The sequence below is a fragment of the Panthera tigris genome, chromosome A3, assembly GCF_018350195.1.
Source record: "Panthera tigris isolate Pti1 chromosome A3, P.tigris_Pti1_mat1.1, whole genome shotgun sequence".
Taxonomy (NCBI): Eukaryota; Metazoa; Chordata; class Mammalia; order Carnivora; family Felidae; genus Panthera; species Panthera tigris.
The window spans coordinates 64,670,322-64,682,612 of NC_056662.1; the positions used below are offsets into that span (position 1 = coordinate 64,670,322).

General features: G+C 35.4%; 1 protein-coding gene across 6 annotated transcripts in view; it reads right to left on the minus strand.

Moving 5' to 3' along the window:
* SRBD1 (S1 RNA binding domain 1) overlaps positions 1-12,291 on the minus strand; it is a 199,460-nt gene that overhangs the window by 21,064 nt on the left and 166,105 nt on the right. For 4 of the 6 annotated variants that reach the window (XM_042981316.1, XM_007097854.2, XM_042981314.1 and 1 more), the window contains exons 17-19: positions 8,946-9,052; positions 7,482-7,658; positions 3,435-3,617 (exon numbers count right to left, since the gene is read on the minus strand). In XM_042981316.1, coding sequence (XP_042837250.1) covers positions 3,435-3,617; positions 7,482-7,658; positions 8,946-9,052 — 467 coding nt within the window. The remainder of the gene's footprint in view (positions 1-3,434; positions 3,618-7,481; positions 7,659-8,945; positions 9,053-12,291) is intronic. The other 2 variants (XM_042981313.1, XM_042981315.1) reach the window with 2 other exon arrangements.

The window sequence follows — 12,291 nt, forward strand, 5'->3', positions numbered from 1 at the left end:
TTCAATCATGTGATGGAATATTACCCAGCTTTTTAAAAAGAGAGATAGGCAGAAATAAAATAAAAAATTGTGCTTATGTTAGAAGGCAAGCTGAAAAATTTATAAACTATATTAGAACTATATTAGGAAAACAAACAAAAATATACATTATTAAAAAGACACTGAGCTGCATATAACAAAATGCTGACTTAGTACCCATGAAGATGTCAGCTGTTGCAAGAAGTGTATACAATCATGTGCAGTACACATGCATCTTCTCAAACAACAAACACTTAAAACACAATTACTATAATATGAGACCACACACAATTACTATAACATGAGACCACACTTTCTTTTAATATCAAAAAAACGAGAACCATGTTCTAAGACTGAGAACAGGACAAGGAAGTCCACTCTCACCACTCCTATTCAACACAGTCCTAAAGGTCCCAGCCATTGCAATGGGCAAGAAAAGGAAAAAGCATTAAGATTAAAAAAGAGGAAGTAACGCTTCCATCTATTTGCTAGTAACATAATTGTTTATGTAGGAAAACTTAAAGAACCTACAAACACCTACTAGAACTAGTATGTGAACTTATTAGCAAGGCTGCAGGATACATAGTTGCTATGAAAAATTAATTGTATTTTTACATATTAGCAAAAATTAGCAACAAATTCAAAAACTTCCATTTATAAGTTGGAAAACATAAAATACATGCAAGATAAGACCTGTACAGTGGAAATTTTAAAACACTGCTGCGAGAAATGAAAGACCAAAATAAGTGAAAAGATGTGATAAATTCATGGTGAAAAGACTCAGTATTATGAAGACATCAACTATTCCTAAATTCACCTACAGACTCCATGTAATCCCAATCATAACTCAATCATTTCTAATGAAACTTGATAAGCTCACTATAAAATGTACAGGAAAATACAAATCATCTATGATATTCAGAGTAGTATTTAAAAAAAATTAGAGGACTAACACTCTCATACTTCAAAACTTAGCATAAAGCTATAGAGACCAATATAGTATGGTACTGACCAACAGATCAATGAAACAAGAAGAGAGCCAGAAAGAGACCCACACTTACACAGTCACTTGGTTTGCAACAAAGCCACCAAAGCAACGGGTAAAAAACAAAGTTGTGTTGTTGTTTTTCAAACTTGGTGCCAAAATAACTGAATGTTCATAATGGACAAAAGAAAACGAACCTTGATCCTTACTTCAAATCATACATGAATTGTTATTTCAGATGCATCACAGACCTAAAAGCTTTTGGAAGAAAACACTGAAAAATGTTTTGAGGTAGCAAAAGTTTCTCAGACGGGACACAGAAAGCAATAACTATAAAAGGAAAATATCAATATATTAGACATCATCGAAATTTAAAACTTCTGCTCATCAACAGACACCAATAAGAAAATAAAGAGGTAAACGACAACCCAGGACAAAACATATATTCACAAAAGACTAATACCCAGAATACATTTAAAAAATTCCCACAACCCAATAATAAAAAGGTAAACAACTCAATTAGAAAATGGTTAAATGATATGAACAGTTTCCAAAAGAAGGTACGTCAATGGCTAATAAGCCCACAAGAAAGTACTCAATGTCATCAGAGAAATGCAAATCAAAACCACAAAGAGATTCTACCACACACATAAGAGAATGGCTAAAATGAAAAAGACTAACATCAAATGATGATAACGGTGCACAGTAACCAGAACTCTTATATATTGTTAATGGGAGTGCAAAATGGCATTGGCTACAAGTTTCTAAGAATACTAAAACATTCACCTACCTTATGGAGCCAGAAAATCCTCTCCTAAGTATTTTTCCAAGAAAAATGGAAGCAAATGTCAACAACAAAAACTGTATAAGAATATTCATAGCAGCTTTCCTCATAATAGCCCAAAATTGGAAATAGTAAAGGTATTTCAATAAGGAGAATAAACTGTGGTACATTCATACGACGAAATATTAGCAATAAAGAGAAACAGGCCACTCAAACTTGTTACAACATGGATAAAAATCTCTAAACTTTAGGCTGAGAGAAGGCTTACACAAGAGTACAATTGTATGGCACCATTTATAAGAAGTTCTAGAAGAGGCAAAGTAACCTTTGGCAGAAAAAGACAGAACATGCAGTTAGCTCCAGGAGGCTTGGACAGGGATTGTCCAGGATGGGGAAAGGTTTTAGGATGATGGCAAGGTTTTTTTTGTTTGTTTGTTTGTTTGATCTCGAGAGGAGTTTGGGTTATACACATATAAGTATTTGCCAAAAACTCAGCTAATATACACTTAAAATTTAATCGTACGTGAATTTTACCTCAAAGGAAAAAATGTTGTTAATAATCAGAATTCTGGTTAATGATATGCATACTGAAGTATTAGTTGAAAGTGTACTGATGTCTGCAATTTTCTTTGAAATACATAAAATAAGAAGGACTGAGGAACAAATAGATGGACAGGTAAGTGGAAAAACAGGCATAATAAAATGTTAATGATAAAATCTAGGTGTGGGTATACAGGAATTCACTGTAAACTTTGTTTTTTCAATTTTATGCTTAAATTTTTCCATGACAAAATGCTGGGGGAAAAACAGGTACCACTGTTTTGATGTTGACAGAATATTATTTTTCACTTCTTCTTTTTCCCCTATTTTCTAAGTTCTCTACATGTGGTATATAATGTATAATTTCAAACATCTTTTAAAAAAGAAAACAATTTCCATTTACTAAAATAATCAAATATAAATTTTTCAAAACAAGTTAAAAATCTCACTTCAGATTCAATGAACGTTAAAATACTATCTTAAAACCTACTGTTATTTAACTCACTAAAAGCCTTAAACTATTTAGTGTTGTAGCGAGACAGTTTCTGCACTAATTAAAAATTTTTAAACTAATTCAATGTGGTGCTAATTTTTTTTTTCTTTTAATGCCTAGCATTAAATCTTTCCATGTACTCAAAAACCTCCGCCATATCATTCTGTGGAATGTATGCTCATTAAAAGTACATCATTTCTTAGACTTTGTAATAACCTAGCTGGGCAATACTTATTAGAAATCTGAGAGTTGGCTGTTTACTTCCAAAAGGGCTTTATCTTTAGATAAGCACAAGCTTTAAGCCAGGTGCTAGTCATTTGTGTCTTGTTAATTTCCAAAACAAACAGAGGAGAGTGCCATGCAATTTCCATTACACACACTTCACCATTAGTACCAGGGTTTATTAGCTTGACACTGCTCCAGGAATAATGGTTTCATTCCTCACTGAAATAAAATAATGTGTCACATAACTCAGCAATGCGGAACTTCTGAAAAATGTTGTCATGTTAAATATGGCCATATTTTTTAAGTCTCCATTATGCCAAAACAAAGGTCGTTTGCTGTAGAGAACTCACTCTGGACACGGAGAATTCTCACATGGACCTCAGACTTACCTCATCGCTATGTCATACGATTCCGGGTGAATACAAGTTTGGTCCAAAGGATTTGGCTTCAGTACAACATTTACTGCAGTTTTGCTCTTCTTCTTGCCCTGCTTCTCATTTGTGACCTCAACACCTGCTGAAGATGTCACAGCAACTCCCTGAATTTGGCCCGCAGATTCGGTTTGCTGACTACTATCACCATTGAAAGAGGCAAGGAGTAGGAGGGAAGGGAAAATTGGGAAGAAAAGAAAAGTCTTTAAAATGTGCTTATTTTTCTGCCACACAAATACGCACAAACAGCACCCACATTCTGACCATTCCCTTCATAGAAATTAACACATATTTGCTTAAACATTGTTAACAGAGTTTCCTGTTACTTAAAGCCAAAAATATTCCTCACTGATTTAGCCTGTAAAAGTATCATTCTAGGAGAGAACAGAGAAAACCGCAGAGAAATAAATTAAATAAAAAGGAAAGGGAGAAGGAGAAAGAGAAAACAATTTCCCAGAACTGAAGAAAAATACAAGTTCCCAAATTAAGAGAACCCACTGATTACAGAATAGGATGAATGGGAAAAGACTCAGATTTGACATACTGTGGGGCAACTTTAGAATAGGACTTAAGAATCAAGAAAGAAAAATAAAACAGAATACTTCCCAAGGAACTAGAATCAGACTGGCATCAGATTACTCCCTGATAAACAGCAGATGCTAGAATGCAGTGAACTGGTATCTTAAAAGTTCTGAGAGAAAATGATTTTGAATCGAGAATCATATACTTCGCCAAACTAGCATTCAGAGAGGAGGGCAAATGACAATTGTTTTCAGACATGTAAGGATTGAAGTAGAACCCATATAATATATATACTCTCTCTGAAAAGAATTTAAGAATACATTCCAGCAAAAACAACAAATTCAAGAAGAGTGATCATGTGGGCTACAAGAAACAGTGATGAGCACAGAAACTATAAAATCTTGCTACGTTAAAAAACTGCTCATGAATAATGTAAAAAATATATGTATAGGGGCACCTGGGAGGCTTAGTCAGTTAAGCCTCTGCTTCTTGATTTGGGCTCTGCGCTGACAGCATGGAGCCTGCTTGGGATTCTCTGTCTCCCTCTCTTACTGCCCATCTCCTGCTCACACACTCTCTCTCCCTTCCTCAAAATAAATAAATATAAATATAAATATAAATATATAAATATACTTATTTATAAATATATAAATATATAATATATAAACATATGTATTTAAATATATAAATATATGTATATTTATAAATATATAAATAAATATATTATATATATATATATATATATATATATATATATATATATATATATATATATATATATAGGATAGTCTGAAACTAAAATCCCAAGTCATCTCATCATGGAACATACAGCTGAAGGAAAGAGGCTGGGAAGAGTCCTAAGGTGCTAGTCTTTTCCGGGAGGACAGAGACACCTATTAACTGCAGAGGCCAGTCCAAATCACACTTAAGGATAATCACCAGAGAAACACAAACAACTTGAAATCACTAAGGGGAGATAAAAACGAGGTGGAAAAATAAGGAAAACTTGTTAGCTGAGAAATCCAACAAACAGCATGAGAGAAAATCAGAAAGCATGATGAAGAGAAAATATACGATAGATGAAGTCCAAAATATCAATAAATGTAGTAAATGTGAATGTATTAATTAAAATTGGATAAACCCATGAAATCTATCAATCTACAAGAGTTGTAACAAAAATTAAATGTCATAGAAAGTTTGAAAATAAAAAAATACCAAGCATACTGAAAAGGCAAGTGTAGCAACATAGCTAGCAAACAAAATAGATTTCAATGCACAAAACACTCAATGACATAGCAACAGTCCATTTCGAACAAAGGTATGAGTTATCAAGAAGATGTAACAGTCATGAAACTTCAAGTACTTCATTATCAGTTGAAAAAATATAAGGCTTTAAAAATAACTCAAATGTTCATCAATAGGATACTGATTAGATTAAGCTATGGTTTCCCCCACAAACTAAATACTATGCAGACACCATAAATAATGATCTATATCGATATGTAATATGTGGAAAGAAAACCAAGATGTATTACTGAAACAAATAAAGCAAGTTGCAAATAGTTGCATAGCACAATCCTTTTTTTTTTTTTTTTTCTAAAGAGCATGCAAACAGGGGAGAGGGGCACAGGGAGGGAGAGAGCGAGAGAGGGAGAGGGAGAGTGAGAGCGAGAGAGCAAGAGAGAATCTTAAGTAGGCTCCACGCTCAGAGCAGCACCCACAACCCTGGGATCATGACCTGAGCTAAAATCAAGAGTTGGATGCTCAACCCAGTGAGCCACCCAGACGCCCCTGAATTTTTAAATAATAAACATACAAGTTGATAGAAGTATAAATTTACTTTCAGGAAGCAATATATAAGAAACTATTTGAAGTCAGAAGCTGAGGTACTCTTTCCTTTTCATTTATTTTTTATACTGTTCTAACTAAGTGTTCAAAAAACATATAAACTAAGAAACATGGGATTATTTTATCCTCCGTTGTTTTTCATTTCTGGCTTCTGGGTTTTGTGGTCTACTCAGAAAAGGCCTTCTGCCACTCCAATCCTCTGCAAAGTTTACCCATGTTGTCTCCTGGTACTTTTGCAGTTTCACTTCTTCTTTTTAAGTCTGTGATCCATCTGGGATTTATTTGGGTATAAGGTATGAGGTGCAACTACAGTTTCCCCTACACATATCAAATTCCTGCCAGCTGTCATAATACCAGTGTTTGAAACTCCACCTTTATCATAAACTAAATTCTGTCTATATTTTGGTGAATTGCAGACTTTATTCTCATCTATTTCTACATCAAAACCAGTTATGAAACTATAACTGTATATTGTTAATATTATTATTATCAGTGGGGCTGGTTTTCCATTATTATTATTATCATTATTACTGTCCAGTGGGTCTGGTTTTCCCTTATTAGTCTTTGCCAGACTAAAGATTATTCTTCCATATTACTTTTATTACAATTTTTTATTAAAAAAATTTTTTTAATGTTTACTTATTTTTGAGAGAGAGACAGAGCACAAGCAGGGGAGGGGCACAGAGAGAGGAAGACACAGAATCCGAAGCAGGTTCCATGCTCTGAGCACAGAGCCCAAGGTGAGGCTCAAACTCACAAACTGCGAGATCATGACCTGAGCTGAAGTCGGCCACTTAACTGACTGAGCCTCCCAGGCGCCCCTTTATTATAATTTTGTCAAAAGAAAAACATAATAGAAACGAATATAGACAGGTAGTCCCAAAGTAGCAAGTACATAAAAACTATTCTTTCATGATTACAAAATGCGAAGTTTACCCAAATTCTTTGCTTTTGTGCTAGCAGGATTAGAAATTAAGAGCAAGAATTTAGCTCTCAATCTACACAACTGACAATTATGCTTTGGTCAGGGAGGAGGGTGTGGGGAGGCCCAAGTATACTTAGGGAAACAGCTGTCAATATGAAGTGGCTGTTGTGAAGTCCTCTTTGTCACCTCTTCTTGTACCGGTCCTTCCCACTTGTGATGCTCCAATCCCATTGGCCTTAGTTTCATTTCCCGAATACACCAAATTTGGTCGTGCCTTAGGACCTTGCACACATCCCGCATGCTCTTCCTATAATGCTTTCCTTCTAATCCCTGTGTGGTTAGCTCCTTCATTTCATTCAAAATTCAGCTCAAATAACTTTTCAATGAATAACTCATTGAAAGCAGTTGTACCGCTCCCCAAGACAGTGTCGTATCACTCTGTTTTAATGTGTATAATATTTACTACATCTGAAACTATTTATTTTACTAGTTTATTTATTGTTTGCCTCGTGTTAAAATTTAACTTCACGAGAACATGGAATTTGTTGATTTGTTCACTGCTGGATTCCCAGTGCCGAGCAAAGATTAGAGTCAACATATACTGAAGGACTGAACAAATGGACACCTAGGATTTAGGCCAGTGAGCAGGATGGGCAACAGTAACAGAGAAGGTTGGTAACAGAACCCAAAGCGCACACTTTAATAATCACCTGCAAAATGTTCTAATATAATCCTGGTTGATTCTGATGAAGCCAGCACACTGTTGGAAAGATTTTGGACCCAGCCCTTTCACTTTTTTTAGCTGTTCTCGGTTGACAAAGGGTCCATTTTTCTCTCGCCATTCAATAATATTTTTGGCTCGGTTGGCATTGAGTCCTGCAATATGCCTAAAAAAATAAACAAAATGAATAATGTGGTAGATACAATAGTTCTAAGAATAATCAAAGAAAAGATCTCATCTGGAAAGTCAACGATATGCATCATAAAAACCATTGCAATTACATACTGTCATATGGCTCTAAGTTAAGTAAATCCAAAGGGGAGTTAAATAAAAAAGACAAAGGGGAAAGAGTTGTCCAAGAGGAGGCAAGGACAACACAATGCAAAATAATGACAAAACCAGCAGCTGTCATAAAGATGCTGGTAAACTGATGGACACTGGGAAAAGAAAAGAAAAGAATTGTTCCCCACAGTAATTCTATACTATTCATGTTCCTCGTGTTTCTGAATCAAGTAATAATTCTGCCTTTTCCTGCTTAGTTTACAAAGTGAGTTAGGAGCAAAAGTTACAATAGCTTCAGCTGTGTTGTAGTACCCTGTTTTTTTTTTAATCAGCCTATTCTCATTAACATAAAGCCTTAAACTATAGAAAGTCATGACTGTCCTGGTTAGTTTAAAAATATAAAAACTCTATCATTAAGTAGTTTGCTTGGTGCTAACTTTAAAAATTACTATTTAAGAGATTCTTAATTCTATTACTGAATTTTATACATGAAATTATGGACTGTTTGTAGCTGTGGTAGAAAGTCAACACCTTTAAATGTAAGGGATATTTTCTGCTATACTAATCTCAAAGCAAAGAAGTCTAGATCTTTTACAGAGGTCCAGAATTTCATGCTGCATCAGCAGACTTGTGTAATAAATGCCAAACTATGAACGGAAAAAAGCAGCTCTTCTATAACCACACTAAAAAGGGTATATAAGACATGATTATAGTACGATAAAGATTTTGATATGTGACTTGCAGATTCCAGGTAAAAATATGGTAACCATACTTTGAACCCTCAGAATTTATCTTCTGGTTATTGCCAGCTTTGACAGATGTATGCAAGAGACTGAACTAGTGAAAAATATCTACTCTCATGTGGTGGGAAATAGCTCTTTTCCATGTTAACCTTATTTAAGTTCTATTAGCAACACTAATGCACTCAATGGTTACCATATGCTCTTCACTTTAGATTTGCAGTATTAAAAAGGATAATGTGAATTGTTATAAGTCTTTTTTTGAACGATGTCTTCCCCTCAAACTGATTACCTAGAGCAAGGTAGGAACTCAGAGGTTTTTTATACTTGACAACTTCATACATGTGTCTCCTTACGTTAGCTCAGTTTGAACTGAACAGCCAGTTAAACTGAAGATTCTGTATTCTTCAGCCACAGACCTCTCGTCTCACCTCAACAAAACTTCAGAACAGATGTTAATATCCACTCCCACAAAGCTGACACATTCTTCTACAACACTGTCCAGTGTTGCCTTGAGCAAAGTCTGAGATACGTCATGCTAAAAAGACAAAGATCAAAAGTCAACCAAAAGTGAAAGCAAGACAGGCAGGTTTTGGCCTACTCCATTATATACCTGTGTCACCGGCAGCTGGCTGAGACACAACGTAGTACATTTTTTCACTTTTCTTAAACACACTGTGAGCATGTAACTGAGCTGAACTTAAGGAATCTATGTTTTCTTACCCTCTAAATCACTCATATACCTAACCTCAATAGAACAGCACCAGTAAGTTTCCCTTTCCCAGAATTCTGCCCGAACAGTAGTTCTCAAACTTTAGCATGGTATCAAAATCACCCGTAGGGCTTGTTAAAACACAGGCTGACTCAGTGGGTCTGGGGTGGGGCCTGAGAATCTGCATGCGAATAAGCCCCCAGGTGGTGCTGCCGCTGTTGCTTCCAGGAACACACTTGGAGACCTACTGGTCTCCATCATTCACACGCTGCCTGGTGGTGTTACCTTCACTCACATGTGCATTGTTCCTTAGTTCCTCTTAGGAGAAGACAGCGTAAATTATCGTAGGAAGCAGTACACTAATACACAAGAAGTGTGACAGTAAATCAAACTCTGTTTCATCACAGTGAAGATATTATTGCTTATCAAAGGCACTGTTAGTTGACGTACCACTAAGAAAGAAACCTGCTAAATCATGACACGATGCTTGAAAATTTTACTTTTTTAAATACTGAAAGAATTCTTTTAGACTTATTAGGAAGTTCTTAAATCATCTATTATGCACAGATAAAAAGGAAAATATAAGCAATCTAAACTGGTTAAGGTATTTCTAAAATTTCTTCACATTCAGCATTCAACTCTTCTGAACCACTTTTTTACTCGGAGCCTTAGATGTCCAAATTTCTCCATTCAGTATTGCCCTTGAACTCTTAAGATCCCAGGTCATGGAGCATTTCCTGAAACAGTTATACTCCATAGTCTCTGAGAGTTTCTTTAAAGCTTCTGATGCTCATTCTGTAAGCTGTGGTAGTAGTTCTACCTTAATCTGAACAGAAAGTATCAACAGAAGAGATTTTGGACAGCAACAAAACTCCTATTCTTTCCTTAAAGATCCTTAAGTGTTTTATTGTTCAATAGCTTGCTGACTAAAACAGCGAAGGGCCTGCAGTTCAGTCATGGCTCCAAGATTAATAATCAAGTTCGCACAGAAACTACACCACGATATGCCCCGGGGCCAACAGCAACCATAGGACACCATTAATTTTTTTTTTTAATTTTTTTGGGACACCATTAATTGTTAAGCATCCTGATTTCAGAGATGTTAAAATGTAAGAAAATGTGCATCTTAGTATTTATGAAACACAGTATTTGAAGGTAAATATTTGTTGGCTAACTGAAGCCAGATTACCACAATGAGTACCTCCTAATACACTTGATGTTATTCATAATTCTAAACTTAAAGGTACTCTAGTTGTTGTTCCCAGATGTGAAACTATAGGTCAGCATCCTTCCCCATTTGTCTCAAGAAAACAAGGTTAAGTTTGATAACCTTAAACTCTTACAAAGACCATAGAGTAAATAGAGTCCTTAAGGATTGTAATTACACTATTATCTTTTAGTAATAGAAGTTTTTGTTCTGGAAGACTGAAGGGTGCAGGAGTATTCTCATATTTCAGAGATAACCTAGTTATCTAGGCCACAGCTAAAAACTACAGACATAATTTTAAAAGTCCTAATAAGCAAACATAATCATGAAAAGGATCATAAAGAAAAACCTAAGACCCTGCTAAGAACCTGATTACTTTTGAGGCACAACTTTTAAGAAGCTGGAGAGTCTTCTTGGCCTAAGTAGATGAGAAACAGCAAAATGAAAAGGGACAGTTTAAAAATGAGAAGGTAGGAGATGGCAGACAACGTAGCAGCAAGCACCATGACAGGGACAAGAAAAGTATCTGAGGAAAGAGACAAAACTATAAGCAAATAGGAAAAACTAAAAGTCATAGTTGCGAGCCATTAGAATAAAGGCAAACAACCCCACATATGTCAAACCACACCAGATGCTTGGTAAGTAGTCCCTGTAGCTGGACGGTCTTGGTTGCCTAACCTCTAGTCTCCAACCCTCTTTTCCTCCTTCCAAACAGAAATGTGACTGTGTTCCATGCATCCACCCCATCCCTGGAAGACCATATGATTTGGGGAGACTGGCCTCACTGCAGCAGATGATAATAACCGTAAAATCAATGGTTTTCAAGCTGAGGGTTGTGATCAATTAGAGGGTCATAAAGTTAATTTGGTGGCTGGCCAGCAGCACAGAAAAGTCAAGACAGAAATAACCCACACAGAGCATGTTGCACATATTCAACATGGAATAAACAGTATAATCAATAATGCAACCAGGTGAGGGTACCACGTGAGAGGGATACATAAATTGGCCAGGAACATGGACAATTTCAATTTCAATGTTCCTGGTTGTCTCATTAGATCTTTTAATAAATGACTGTCACAGATTGACGGAAAGGTTAAAGAGTAACTTTACAAGTTTATGAAGCAGAGTATCAAAGAAAGTATGAGAAGTTTATCATCTATTGGCAAAGTTCTGATTCTTTCAACCAAGTTTAGTTACAAACTTTCACTGTATTTTTCAGAAAGGATGTTACTGAGTGTAACACTTTTTGAATTATCAGCAATTGTAATATTTTAACTAAGTTAGCTCAAGTTGACCTTAAGCACCATAAACTCTGAGGAAAAAGAAAAGCAATGAAGCAAGCTCAACTACCAGATTTGGAAGTGTTAACAGTGACAAAAATGAGAGAAAATGCTGACTCCTCCATTCAACTGGACTTGAGGCACATTTTAAATAGAAAAAAAAAAAACAAACAAACCCTGTAAGACTTTAAAATAAACTTAAAAATGATTTTACAAATACACAAAACAATAAAAATGATCGACCCCAGATGGCATTGTTGGTAACAATGCGTTTGTAGATGACAGTATAAAACCTGCAAAATTAAAAACCAAACAAAAACACTGGGAACATCCCTACCAAAATGGCTAAGATGCAAAAGATGGAAAATACCAAGTACTGGTAAGGATGTGAAGCCAATGGAATGCTCAAAACACCAACATGATAAATGCCTTTTAGGTCACGTATGCAAGGCAAGGGAAGGCAGTTTTATGGCAGATTTATTTTGTATGGTTTAAGTATAAATTCACATAAAACCGAATCACATATATATACACAATATAAAAATGCATTCTTGTTCAATACAAATTAAACTAGATAA